Below are 14,429 nucleotides of genomic sequence, written 5' to 3'. Positions count from 1 at the left end.
TGCCCTGGGAGTGCGCCAAGTTCCCGCCTCTGACACCGGGACACGGGACCTCACAGCCAAGACAACCCCACAGCAACGGCCCCATCGCTAGGCGGAGACCCAAGGGCCAGCAAGGGGCTCCTCCGGGAAGAGGCAGGAACCCAAAAGAGACCGTCGGGAGAGGGAGCGGGCCCCTAGGGCCCCTGAGACCCACTCTCCCACGGGTCCTCCCTGCCGTCCCCGTCTGACTGCCCAGAGAGACCAGGACAGGACAGAAGTGGACCGGCCCAGCCGCCCAGCGTCACTCGCTCACACCCCACCCCTCAGGCGCCCCTCCGCAGCTATCAAGAGACTGGACGCATCAAACAGGCAGAGCAGTGCGACGTTCCATACAAAACTGTAAACAAGAGTCTTTAAAATGACAGAGGCCTCCTTAGTCCCAAACTCTGCGCCAGAGGCCCCACCCAGGGACCCCAGCAGGCGGAGGTGGGGCCCTTCCCGCTCTGGCTCAGGCCTTACGCACCGGCGCCCACGCTGGGCGGACTGGTCGAGCAGGGGCTGAGGTCCGCGGTCCGAAGGATTCCTGAGATGAAGAAGCGGCCGGGGGTCCCCCCGCCCCCGGGTTCGGTCACTCTCCGCACCTAGCCCCATTGGGAGCCCGCCCCCACCCCATCCCATGCAAACCGCGCGCCTGCCGCCACGCATCTCAGCGCCCCGGGACGGCCCCTGTCACGTGTCCAGGGCGTCTCGCGTGGGCGAGGGCCCGTGGGGGCGGCCCGGCTGGCCGTGCAGCGGCGCGTGCGGCGGCACCGAGTTGCGCTGGGGGGCTGGGGGCTGCAGCTCCAGAGTCAGCGCGGGTGGCGGGAAGTCGCGCACCTGGCGGCGGTACTCCAGGAAGGTGCAGGCCTTGGTGGCGAGCGCCACCACGTTCTTGCCCACGAAGATGGCCGAGACGCGGCTGTCGCGGAAGACAGCCATGTTGGCAGCGCGCGCCAGCACGGCCACCACGTTGACGGTGGCGAGGCTGAGCACCGGGTAGAGCATCATCTTCTGCGGCGCGATGTGCTCGCCCTGCATGCTGACCTCGCTGAGCGCCACGCACGGCAGCACGAGCAGCAGCATGTAGCAGTAGAAGAAGGTGAGGCCCTCGGCCCAGAGGGGCAGCCCAGTACGCGGCGGCTCCCACAGGTTGGCCTGCATGTCCAACAGGTCCAGCAGGTCCAGCGCCACCCAGAAGAGGCGGCCGCGCAGGTCCTCGCGCTTCCGGAAGGTGCGCACATACTCCATGCGGTCGAGCGCCACGAGCAGCAGGAAGAGGCCGGGCACGCACACCGACAGCAGCAGCGTCAGCGCCTTGCGCGCCACCGGGTCGGCCGCGCCGCGCCGCGCCGCCTTGTAGTTCTGGAAGATGAAGTAGAGCTTGATCTCCAGCACGAAGATGTACAGGAACCAGAGGATCATGGCGTAGCCGCGCTTGGCCGTGCGCACCTCGGCGCCTACCCACACGGCCACGTAGCGCAGCACCAGCAGGAAGCACACGTCGCCCACCAACACGATGATGCACACGCCGATCTTGCGCGGTCCCTGGTTCTGCTCCACCAGGTACGCGTCCATGACCGCCATGCTGCCCATGATCACCAGCGTGGTCAGGCACACGTGGCGCCGGTCCGGGGGCGGCAGCACCATGGTCGGCCGCCGGGGCCCCGACCTGGGCGCGCGCAGCCCCACGCTAGGCGAGACGAGGCCCTGCGGCGGCGGCGGCGGCGGCGGCGGCGGCGGCGGCGCTCAGCCCTTGGGCATGGCGCGGGGCCTGTCCAGCCGCCCCCAGGGCGCCGCTGCTCCCGGCTGGCGAGCTCAGAATCTGAGGAGATCAGAGCAGATAGAGTCAGGATGCGGAGGGGGCGGCCTCTCCCACCCCGGCGACGTGCTTCCCGCGAGGGGCGCTGTCCCCACTCGGGGCCCCGGGCCTCGGCCGCACGCACGCGCCGATGTGCGCACGGGAGGCCGCGAGCCAGAGCGGGGCCTCCAGGGGGCGCCGCAGCCCCACCTGAGACCCGAGACCTCGTTCCCGCCACCGCCGGGGAGGAAATGGAACGGAAGTGGCTTCTCCCCGCCGCGCGCGCGTCCCCGGAGACCCGGAGGTTTGTCCCTGCTGGGCCCACGCCGCCGTCCCTCCGGCTCTGGCGGCCTGCGCCGCAGGCCCGGGGTTCCGTCCCGTGGCCGTTCCCGCGGGAGCTCGGGCGTCCTCGCTCCCGGCGCCGCACTGGGCGGAAGGCGGGCCTGCGCTCTCTGCTCTGCGCGCTCAGGGAAGGCCGGAGGAGCCGGAGCTCTGGACAGGTTTCCTGATCCAGGACTGAGAGTCATCCAAGGCCTGCGGATTCCACCCCAAAAGCTTCTCCGTGCCTCCCAACCCCTGCCTCGCAGCCCCTGCATCTTCCCTCCCCGCCTCGGCAGACTCAGTCTCCCCTCCGGTCCACCGTTCCCAGGGCATGTGGACCAGTCTCTGCCCTGCTCCCACCGTGGCTCCCTACTGCCCTGGCTGCGACTCCTGCCGTGTACATTCCCCCAGCCCTGGCGCCAGCTCACCCACGCCGCCCTGCTCACCATGAAGGGGTGGTCCCCCTGCCACTCCCTCCCCCCTGCCCTTGGGGGCAATCTCAGGAAGCCTGCCCTCCGCTAACGCCCACCTGGGCCTGCTTTGGGTCCCAGGGCCCCCTGCACCCCTCTCACTCCCCTGGCACTGGCTGTCATGGCTGTGCTGGTCAGAGTCCTGCCGCAGCCTGCGGGTCCCCACACCTGTGCCCGTTCACACCTGGGGGACGATGGAGGCCCTGCGCCCTCACCCACCCGAAAGTCACTTGCAGGCTCACTCCCAGCCAGGCTCCCCATCCCTCCTGTCCCTCCCACAGCACCCCTGGCCCCAGGGCTCTGTTTACTGCCCTGTCTAGACAAGGACATAAAATTAAATGTCACGTGTGACTGTGGAGCCAGTGCCCAGCCTGCCCCTGGTGATACCGCAGCCCCCACTGCCTGGGGAGGGAGGTCCCCTTCCAAGTCGGCACCTCCACCCCTGCCCTCACTGCAGTGCTTCCCCACCCAGCACCCACCTCCCAGGGGTCCCTGCCGCTACATCCAGGACCCCCAACCACTCTGAGCTCGGCCGCGTCGAGTAGTAGTAGGTGCCTCGGGAGGGTTATCAGCCTATGATGCCCCCGCCTCCACACTTCCGTGAGCTGCTGCTCCCCCCTCACACACCCACCCCGTGTCCGCCGCCACTGGGTGGACACGCTTGACCCACAAAGCCCCCCCGCCACACACACACACACACACACACACACACACACACACACACACACACACACACACACACACACACACACCCCTGGGCCTCCTGTGGCGGCAGCAGCGGCCTGGGAATTTCCTTCACCCCAGCCCTTGGCCAACTAGCCAAACAGCCGCTGCACCGCTAACCCCTTCTTCCCCACCCGTACCACGGCTCACTCACTCATCAAACATGCGCGGAGGGCTGAGGATGCCGGGACAGACCCCGTCACAGAGGGAGCCCCGGCCCCTGCCCCAGGCAGCCAGCGCCAGGACCTGGCCACCCCTCCCCCACACCCTGCCGGGCCTCTCCCTGGGGGCTGGCCCCGCTGCCCTGGCCGGCCCGGGCCCGGCCCGGTGCCCCCTGCACGCCCCACTGCCCGGACCTCACAGACTCCGGAGCCTCCGGGCCCTTCACTGGCCGCCTCCTCCCCGGCGCCTCACACGCCCTCCCGCCCCAACCGTCCCTCAGTGCCCACAAGCGGTGGCAGGGGGAGAGAAAAGGGCCGCCCTCCCCCGGCCCCAGCCCGATCGGACAGAGCGCGGTGAAGGGGTTGGGCCGCTCCCCGCAGCTGCGTCTCCGCTCCTCTGACCCCACCGCCCGCTCCCCCGCCAGGCCTCACCCCTGCAGCGCCGCCCCTGCATCCCGCCGCCCCTGCGGCCGGGGAGTCGGGGTTCACCGGGAGCCCCAGCCCGCGCACCCTGCCCTCACTTACCCGCCGCCGGCCAGATGCTGCGCCGCGCCGGGGCCGGCTCCGCGGAGCCCGTAGGTGCGCGGGGCCGTGGCCGCGCTCTTCTGCGCTCAGCTGCGCCCCCAGCCCGCGCGCGCGCCCCGCCCCTGGCCTGCGGCCCCGCCCCGCGCTCCCAGCCGCCTGCGCCCGCCTGACGGAGATGGGGGTCCCCGCGACCCCGCCCCCTCCGCAGCGCCGGTTGCCAGGGCGACGGCACTGCGCAGCAACGGCCCCGGAACCTGTGGCACTGGGCAGCCTGACGCCCCCAGGGTCCACGCGCAAGCCCGGGAAGTCTCCTCTCCACCGTCCTCACCCAACAGCCGGAGAATCGCCCCGCGGGCGCCTCAGTTCCGCTCACGCCCTGAAATTCCACGGCAGCCTGTACCCGGGCCGTCCACCAGGGTGACCCCGATCGCCTGCGACAGGCGGCCTGCGGGACTCTGTGCCTTACCCGCGGAGCTAGCCCCGACGTGGGGGCCGAGCTGCCCTCCGACTATCTGCAGGTGGCCCCCGGGGACCTCGTTTGGGGACACGGCGCCGCGTCCCAGAGAAGCCCTGCATCCTGGGTTTCTGCAGCCTTCCCGGTTCTTATCTGAGGGCGGAGAGCAGGGCCACTGGGCAGCCCTCATCCTCTTCTCCAGCCATCCAGGCAGCATGCCAGGGTTTGGAGGCTCAGGCTTCCTCCCCCACCCCTCGGAATCCCCACCCTGTCCTCACTGAGCACCGCCCCCAACATGCCAGCCATGCCCACCGCAGGATGGAGGAGGGGACCGCACCCGCTGCCTGCCTGCTGGCTCTGACAGGAGGAGACCAGGTCAGAGGGTGAAGGGACAACCCGGATGCCTCGCACCTAGTCAGCTTGCACCGAGGCCCCGCATGTGCCTGGTTCCACACAGGTGGCTGAGTCTGTGCAGGTGACGGGATCTGCCGCCCTCCATCAGCACTGGGGGCCGGCCAGGGGTGCACCAGGGCCAGCAGGGAGTGAGGATAGCAGGACTGCCGCCCTGGGCGGTCCATGAGAGGCACATGTGAGGTGCTGAGATGCTCTTGGGCTGAGCCCTCAGGATGGTTGACTGGGGGATACCAGCACCCATAGCCACTCACACACTTGATCTCACTGGAAGAAGTGTAGTCAGGACCCTAAAGCTGCCTCTGTGGCCAGGGAGGGGCCCCAGACCCAGGGATGGTTTACCTTCCCCAGGAGGTCTCCAGGGACAAAGGCCTGGTTAGCAAGGCCACTTCCTGCAGCATGGAGGGAGGAGGGGAGGAGGCCCAGGGAGCACAGGTTCCGTCTGGCCAGCGGGCACCACCAGCAACCACCTGGCCCAACCCCCCTAGCAGGCAGAGGAGGGCCAGAAGCACCTCCAGGGCCCCCTGAGCCCACACCACAGCCCACACGGCCTGCTCCCTCCCTCCACCCTCCGCTCTCAGGGAGGGGCTGCCCCCCAGGCCACCCTGCCCATCTCCTCTCTCCCTCTGCCCTCCCCACCTCACCTAAGGGCTGCTGGGAAGGCCCAATCTTTAACCCCCGTCCTGCTTGCCTGAGTCAGTGCTCTGAACACCACACACCCCGTCGCCACCCCGGCACCCAGTTCTTGCCTCTCCATCCCCCTATTTGTATGTCCACCCCACTCGCGCCAGGCCCAGAGCCCTTGGGAGATGGGCCGACTCCCTCTGGAGGATGTCATTAAATGAAGGGCCTTGAGACCTGGGATCATCCAGATGATCAGGTGGGCCACTGTCATCACAAGTGTCCTATAGGGAGGGAGGCAGGGGTGCAAACGCGCACTGAGGAGGGTGGCGTGTGGGACCGCCGAGGGGGTCTCTGTGTGAGGACCGCCCCCAGGAGACCGTCCTTCTGGAGCGACGTGTGCTGAAGTGACCAGGTGAGTTGTCAGGGCACCTGTAGTTTACCCTAAATGGTCCACAATACAACATACATTTATTTCTACACACACACTCACTTGAATAAAGAGAAATCAAATGTGGCAGGAGAGTAAGAGTTGCCGAATCGAGACCAAGGATTTATATATATATATACACACACACACAAACACACACATATTTGGGGGCGGGGGCACAGTTTGTGGGATCTTAGTTCCCTGACCAGGGATTGAACCCAGGCCCTTGGCAGTGGGAGCGCAGAATCTTAACCACTGGATCGCCAGGGAAGTCCCTGTTGTCTTTTTCTTTTATGTCTCCTGGGTTCTGTTTTGGGTGAGATGGGATAAACCCTGTCTCATTCGCTGAGTGCAGCTATACAAAGAAGGTAATGCATGAGGTACTGAGGGCTCTGAAGCCTGAGCAGTAACAGGCAGACTGGGGGAAGAACCAGAATGCGAAGCACCACCAACTTGGTGGTGAGTTTCTGGATCTTCCCCCCCATATCCCCAGGCTGGACTCTGCCTGGTCCCCCTGACATGGGGACATGACAGGGACAGAGAGCTCCGGGAGGGGCCCCCTAGTTCTGGCTCAGGGAGGGAAAGAAGAGAGACTGGGAGAAGAGAGATTGGGAGGGGGGTTGTTCTGTTTGCTGCTTTGGGGCCCCTGGGCAATCCCACCTCCACCCAGGCTGCAGTCAAGGCATCAGGGTTCACAGGCACCTTTTTAGGGAGAAGACCCTCCTCTCCAGTCAGAGGAGACGTGGTCCCAGAGGGTGGGACCCAGTTGCCTTGAGCAGACAGGGAGAGCCAGGCCCTTCTGTCTTTCTCAAGATGCAGGCACAGTCAGGGGGAGTGTGCAGGAGGGTGGGGTGACTAAAGCCCCCAACTTCTGCCAGAGGACTGGAAAGGGGAGCCCTAGGGAGCCAGAAAGTAACAGAGACATGCCGGAGGAGGGGCTCCAGAAGGCAACCCATGAAGTTGTTCATGACTTCTGGGCTCAACCCCGAGCCATGTGTGTCCGGGTCCAATCCTAATTGTCACCCTGAGTCCGAGAACTGAACTACAGGACACAGCACTGCACGAGTCCCACACTGGCCACTGGGCAGTGCCCACACAGGACAGATTCAAATAACACTGCAAAGGCTTTGAAAACAGAACTGACATTGAAACCACTACCCACAGAAGGCTATTTGGAATTTTCTGCCTGAACCCAACTGGGTTGATTGCATGCTAAAACAAAAATATCACCATTCTCAATAGGATTTAAGCAAGACCAGATATTCATAACAAACCGTTTGAATGTGCAGAATACAATCCAAAATTACTCTGCATATGAAGAGCCAGGAAAATCCAACCCACAAGGGAAAAGAAAAGCCAATACCATCATGTCACAAATATTCTCAACAAAATATTAGCAGAGAGAAGCAAGCAACATAAAAAATAAAAACAAAGAAATACCACAACCAAAGGGAGGTTATCTCAGGAAAACAAGACTGGTTCAACATGTGAAAATAAATCAGTGTGATCCACCATATTAACAATCTAAAGAAGCCACGTGATCATATCAATTCATGCATAGAAAGCATTTAACAGAATTCAATATCCATCCATGATAAATACTCCCAGCAAACTAGAAATAGGAGAAATTTTACTAAATGTAATAACGGGTATCTAAAAAGAAAAAAAAGAGAGACAAAACAAAACTACAACTAACATGATAGTTAATAATGAAGGACTGGGTGTTTTGCCCTAAGATCAGAAACAAGGCAAAGATGTCCACTCTATCCATTACTATTCGCTATTGTACTGGCAGTCCTAGCCAATGCAATAAAATAAGAAAACTAAATAAATGACATATAGAATAGAAGGGAAGAAATAAGACTCTCTATTCGTAGATGGCATGAAAGTCTATGTAGAAAATCCCAAAAGTTCTACCAAAAAAACAAATCTGAGTACTAATAAGTGAGGTTAGCGAGGTTGCAGGATACAAGGTCAAAACGACGTCACTCCTGCTTCTACTGGAAGCAGACAACTGAAAACCAGAATGTGTAAAGCAAGAATGTTTACTTTAGCTCCCCTCAAAATTAAATACTTGGGTATAAATCGAACAAAACGGGCTTCCCTGGTGGCGCAGTGGTTGAGAGTCCGCCTGCCGATGCGTTCGTGTCCCCGGTCCGGGAAGTTCCCACATGCCGCGGAGCGGCTGGGCTCGTGAGCCTTGGCCGCTGAGCCTGCGCGTCCGGAGCCTGTGCTCCGCAACGGGAGAGGCCACAACAGTGAGAGGCCCGCGTACAGCAAAAAAAATAATAATAATAAAATAACAAAACACATACAGGATTTATATGCGGAAAATGTCTGTTCAAATTCTTTATACATTTTTCCATTGCGTTATGGTCCTTTTATTGTTGAGTTGTAAGAAGGAATTCTTTTTATGTTTTGGATACAAGTCTCTTACCAGATATGTAATTTGAAAATATTTTCTCCAATTCTGTGGGTTGTCTTTTCAATTTTTTTGGTGTCCTCTGAAGCTTAAAAACTTTTGATGACACATGCCGCAATGAAGATCCCACATACCGCAACTAAGACCCAGCGCAGCCAAAGTAAATAAATAAATAAAATTTTTTTAAAAAAAAACCTTTCGATGAAGTCCAGTTTATCTATCTCATCTTTTGTTGCTTGTGCTTTGGGTAGCATATCTAAGAAGGTTTTGCCTAACCCTAGTCATAAAGATTTTCCCCCATGTTTTCTTCTAAGAGTTTTATAGGTTTAGGTTTTACATTTAGGTCTATGATCCATTTTTAGTTAAATTTTATGTATGCTGTAAGAAAGGGATCTGTTATGGGTTAAATTATGGTGCCCCAAAAGATATGCTGAAGTCCCAGTACCCGTGAGTGGGACCTTATTTGGAAATAGAGTCTTTGCAGATGTAATCAACTTAAATTGAGGTCATATTGGAGTAGGGTGGGCCCTAAATCCAATGACTAGTGTCCTTATAAGGAAAGAGAGATTTGAAGGCACAGACACATACACAGAGGAAAGAAGACCATGTGATGACAGAGGCAGCTCTTGGAGGCATGCAGCTGCAAACCAAGGAATGCCAAGGTTTGCTGGCCCCACCAGAAGCAGGAGCAAATTCTCACTCAGAGCGCCCAGAAGGAACCACCCCCGCAGCACCTTGATCTCAGACCTCTAGCCTGCAGAACTGTGAGAGAACAAATTTCTATTATAAACCATCCAGTTTGTGGTCATTTATTACAGCAGCCCTAGGAAACTAATACAGGATCCAGTTTACTTCTTTTGCATATAAAAATTTCATTCTTTTGCATATCCAGTTGTCCCAGTACCATTTGTTGAAAAGACTTTCCTTTCCCACTGAATTGTCTTAGTACCCTTTCAAAAATCAATTGACCACAAATGTAAGGGTTTATTTTTGGATTCTCAATTCTGTTCCATTGGTCTATATGTCTACTCTTATTACAGTACCACACTGTTTTTCTTTTTTTATATTTATTTACTTATTTTGGCTGTGCCGGGTCTTAGTTGCGGCACACAGGATCTTTAGTTGCGGCATGCAAACTCTTAGTTGCGGCATGTGGGGTCTAGTTCCCTGACCAGGGATTGAACCCGGGCCCCCTGCATTGGGAGCACAGAGTCCTAGCCACTGGACTACCAGGGAAGTCCCGCACACTGTCTTTTTTTTTTTTCAAATAAACAATAATTTTATAGATAATTTTAGGAGGTATGAATGTGATAAAGAATGCTTCGGGTGGGGTGTGCTACTTTATTATTTTTTTAATATAAATTTATTTACCTCTTTATTTTTTTTTGGCTGTGTTGGGTCTTTGTTGCTGTGCGCGGGCTTTCTGTAGTTGCAGCGAGCGGGGGCTACTCTTTGTTGCGGTGCGTGGGCTTCTCATTGCAGTGGCTTCTCTTGTTGCGGAGCACGGGCTCCAGGCATGCGGGCTTCAGTAGTTGTGGCACGTGGGCTCAGTCATTGTGGCTCTTGGGCTCTAGAGCACAGGCTCAGTAGTTGTGGCACACAGGCTTAGCTGCTCCACGGCATGTGGGATCTTCCTGGACCAGGGCTCGAACCCGTGTCCCCTGCATTGGCAGGCGGATTCTTTTGTTTTTAACACCTTTATTGGAGTGTAATTGCTTTACAGTGGTTGTTACTTTCTGCTTTATAACTGCACACTGTCTTGATTACTGTAGCTTGTAGTAAGTTTTGAAATTGAGAAGTGTGAATCCTCCAACTATGTTCTTCTTTTTTGAGACTGTTTTGGCTATTCTGTATCCCTTGCATTTCCATATGATTTTAGGATCAGTTCATCACTTTTGAAAAAAGCCGTCTGAGGTTTTGATAGGGACTGCATTGAATCTATAGATCAATTTGGTGATAAGCGTAAGATGTCTTTTAGACCTCCTTTGATTTCTTTCGCCTGTGTTTTGTAGTATTCAGAGCACAAATTTTACCCGACATTTGGTTAAATTTATTCTTATTCTTTCTGATGCTGTTGTAAGTGAAATTGTTTTTCTTCACTTCACTTTTGGATCAGTCACCGCTAGTGCATAGAAATACAATGGACTTTTGCATATTGATCTTGCATCCTGCAGCCTTGCTGAACTCATTTATTAGTCCTAATTTTTTTTGTGGATTCCTCAGGATTTTCTACATACAAGTTCTTGTCATCTGCAAACGTAGTTCTACTTCTTCATTTCCAACCTGGATGCCTTTTTTTTTTTTTTAACTTGCTTAATTGCCCTGCCTGGAACCTCCAATATAATGTTGAATAGAAGAGACAAGAGTAAACATCCTTGCCTTGTTCCTGATCTTGGGGGAAAGCTTTCAATATTTCACCATTAAGTTTTTGTTTTTGTTTTTGTTTTTTTTTGTGGTATGCGGGCCTCTCACTGCTGTGGCCTCTCCCATTGCAGAGCACAGGCTCCGGACGCGCAGGCTCAGCGGCCATGGCTCACGGGCCCAGCCGCTCCGTGGCATGTGGGATCTTCCCAGACCGGGCACAAACCCGTGTCCCCTGCATCGGCAGGCGGACTCTCAACCACTGCGCCACCCGAGAAGCCCCACCATTAAGTATTACGTCAACTGTGGAGTTTGGGTAGATGCCTTTCATCAGGTTGAGGAAGTTCCTTTCTATTCCTTGTTTGTTGAATGTAAGCAGTTAGCTCTAAGGTGTGAAGGTGATTCAACAGAGAAGGGATAGTACTTTCACTAAATTGGACACCCATATGCAAATAAAAACGAAAACCCTCAACCTAAACCTCAAATCTCATACAAAAATTAACTCAAACTGGATCATATGCCTAAATGTAAAGCTATAAAACGTTTAGAAGGTAATGTAAGAGGAGATCTTCATGACCTGGTGCTGGTCAAACACAGACAGACAAACATGACACCAAAAGCACGATCCATAAACACTAAATTGATGAACTGGACCTTCATCAACAGCAAACACGTCTGCTCTGTAAAGTTCAAGCGTCAAGGAAGCTGATTCCTACCTTAACAAGGTTTTCCAGAAAACAGGTGGCAAAGGCTGTGATGAGGCCAACGTAATCTTGATTCCAAAACATTATAAGGAAAATATGAAGAAAAAAAAGAAGAAAAGTATAGACCTATTTCACTTCAAGCATAGATATGAATGTTCTAGATAAAATTTTAGCCAACCAAAACCAACTGTATATTTAAAAGTTATAGTATCAGGATCAAATAGGACTTCTCACAGGAATGCAAGGATGGTTCGACTTGGGAAAGGGTGTTGATGTGTTAATATAATGTAATTCATTACAATAAAGGAGAAAATCATATGATTGTCTTGATTAATAAAGACAAAGCACTTAATAGTTATGATTCTATAAAAGCCCCTAGGAAAATTAGAGTGGAAGGAAACTTTCTAAAAGCTATAAAGAGTTGGGACTTCCCTGGCAGTCCAGTGGTCAAGAATCCACCTTACAATGCAGGGGATGTGGGTTCAATCCCTGGTCAGGAAACTAGGATCCCACATGCCGCGAGACAACTAAGCCCGCACGTCACAACTACTGAGCTCGCGCGCCTCAACTAGAGCCCGCGTGGCACAAACTACAGAGTCCATGCGCCCTGGAGCCTGCGCACCACAACTAGAGAGAAACCCACGCACGGCAACAAAGAGCCTGCACGCCACACGAAAGATCCTACATACCACAACTAAGACCCAACAAGCCAAAAATAAAAATAAGATAAATAAATAATAAATAAATCTTTTTTTAAAAAAGCTATAATAAGTTATGTACCAAAAGAGTACAGCAAGCACCGTACTTAATGGAGAACCTTAGCTACATGCCCTTGAAGACTGAGAATAAGGATCACCACCTCGGATTCGTAAACGTTAGCAAGACGGCCAAAATGAAACTACCATCATCACAGTATCTTTCTACACCAGCAACAGTAGGCAATGAATCTCTTCATATAGAACCCCTACCGGTTCTGCTCCTCTGGCTGGACCCTGATGAAACACACAGTGATAAAAGCAGCGTAGTATTGGTACACGAACTGACCAGTGGAACAGAAGGGAGGTCAGGATAGACGGGAGCTGAATATGGAGAAGGCCCAGATCAACGAGGACAGGATACGTCTGTGTGTAGACGGTGTTGGAAACTGGCTCACCACATGGAAGAGACCTGGATTCCTGCCTGACACACAGAGGTGGACTCTGAATGGAGTGGAGACCTAAACGTTGAAGAAAAAACTGACAGAAGGAAATGTAGGAGAATGTGACACAAGAGAGGGAAGCATGCCTTCAAATGTTAATTGTAAAACGCAAGAGGCAAAAACATGATGAATTCAATTAAAACAAACTTTAAATTTTCTATTCAACAAAGGGAAACCATGAGCAAATTTTTAGACAGATGACAGAATGCAGAAGATATTTATAATGTGTAAAGCCAATGAAGGGGGCTTCCCTGGTGGCGCAGTGGTTGAGAGTCCGCCTGCCAATGCAGGGGACACGGGTTCGTGCCCCGGTCTGGGAAGATCCCACATGCCGCGGAGCAGCTGGGCCCATGGGCCATGGCCGCTGGGCCTGTGCATCCGGAGCCTGTGCTCCGCAACGGGAGAGGCCACAACAGTGAGAGGCCCGCGTACCGCAAAAAAAAAAAAAAAAAAAAGTAGGAATCATATCTCGAATTTTCAAGGAACTTCTGCAAAGCAATTTTTGAAAGTCAGCAGCCCCCAAACACCAACGATTAAAGGATATGACCAGCCAGTTACAGAAGAGGAAGGCCCCGAAACTAAGCAAGTGCATGAAAAGATGGTCAAATTCAATGATTAGAGAAATGTCAAGTAAACTGGGAGACCACTTAATGCCTATTCAATTGGCAAACCTGAAGAAGCTAGGACATGCTGAGGGAGGGTCACAGGGACCGAGGATGTAGGAACTGGTGGGACCATGGACTGGAACATCCAACTGGCCAACTGGAGAACTCACTGGTCTGCTCCAGGTGTGCACCCCAAAGCCCTGCTCCCACAGGTCCACCCAAGAGCAGGGGCTTTTGTGAGGCAGCCAGGGTGTCCACGTGTAGGAAATGGTAAATGTAGTGAATCTGGGACCTTATCCGCTGGGCAGAAGCAGTGAAGAGCTGTACACACAGCTTTGAGGATGGAGCTTTAAAAACACAATACAGGGAATTAATTCCCTGGCGGTCCAGTGGTTAGGACTCTGGACTTTCACTCCTGAGGGCACGGGTTCAATGCCTGGTCAGGGAACTAAGATCCCACAAGCCACTCGACAAAACAAAATAAAGTAAAATAAATAAAATACAATAAAACACAATACAAAGTGGAAAGAAACAGAATAGGGAAACACAAAGACTTGAGTTAATTAGGGCCACAGTTCCCAAACTGTGTGCCGAGGCACCCCAGGGTGCTACAGTGAATTCTCAGGGGCACTACAGGGTATTTTTCATTTTTGAGGGAAACACGGGATACAGAGCATGCCAGACACGTTGTGAATAATTCGACTGAACTCAGAGTTTCCATATCGGATTGCACTGCTTTCCTTTCTAAGATATCTCCTTGCAAAGCTGGTTTAACAGCAGTTGCTGAAATAAAAAAGCAAACACCAGGCAAAAATCCACATGGATCAGGTAATGCAGGTGGCAGTGTCCGATGTGATTAAGGTTTGAAAAAGTGTGTAGAGTCTAACAGTTTCAGATATCCTATTAATAAGTAATTGTAGTTTCTAAGAATTAAGGGTTTTTTTCAATTTATGTGTTGTTGGTTTGTTTGGGGTTTTGGGTTTGTTTTCTAAACTGCTACTAAGTTGTTAGTACCTAAATACTTATTAAGCTCTTTGGCCACAATACACAGAAGTGTTAGGTATTTCTTTGGACCAAGAGGTGCTGTGAAAAAAATTACTGAGCCATTGCGAGCGCCATGAGCTGAGAAAGTGCAGGAACCCTGAGTTAGGGCAATGCTAGCTGCCAAAACAATCAGACCCAAGAAACAACTTTAGGGGGAGCTAAG

The 14,429-nt window shown here is 54.1% G+C and overlaps 1 protein-coding gene across 2 annotated transcripts; it reads right to left on the bottom strand.

Moving 5' to 3' along the window:
* Positions 1-364: 364 nt before the first annotated feature.
* Positions 365-4,660, bottom strand: TMEM121 (transmembrane protein 121). 2 transcript variants are annotated; one of them, XM_082618023.1, is made up of 2 exons: positions 4,483-4,660; positions 365-1,840 (listed from the first exon to the last, which is right to left on the bottom strand). In XM_082618023.1, the coding sequence occupies exon 2, from the start codon at positions 1,663-1,665 to the stop codon at positions 709-711; it is 957 nt and encodes a 318-aa protein (XP_082474149.1). In that variant the 5' UTR covers positions 1,666-1,840; positions 4,483-4,660; the 3' UTR covers positions 365-708. The 2 variants fall into 2 exon arrangements, with proteins under 2 accessions (XP_082474149.1, XP_082474148.1); XM_082618022.1 differs by lacking the exon at positions 4,483-4,660 and adding an exon at positions 4,017-4,104.
* Between the last annotated feature and the right edge of the window lie 9,769 nt (positions 4,661-14,429).

The sequence above is a fragment of the Mesoplodon mirus genome, assembly GCF_964341445.2.
Source record: "Mesoplodon mirus genome assembly, chromosome: 4".
NCBI classification, from domain to species: Eukaryota; Metazoa; Chordata; class Mammalia; order Artiodactyla; family Ziphiidae; genus Mesoplodon; species Mesoplodon mirus.
Note: the sequence above shows the minus strand (reverse complement) of the source record. Positions and strands in the feature narration are given on the sequence as shown.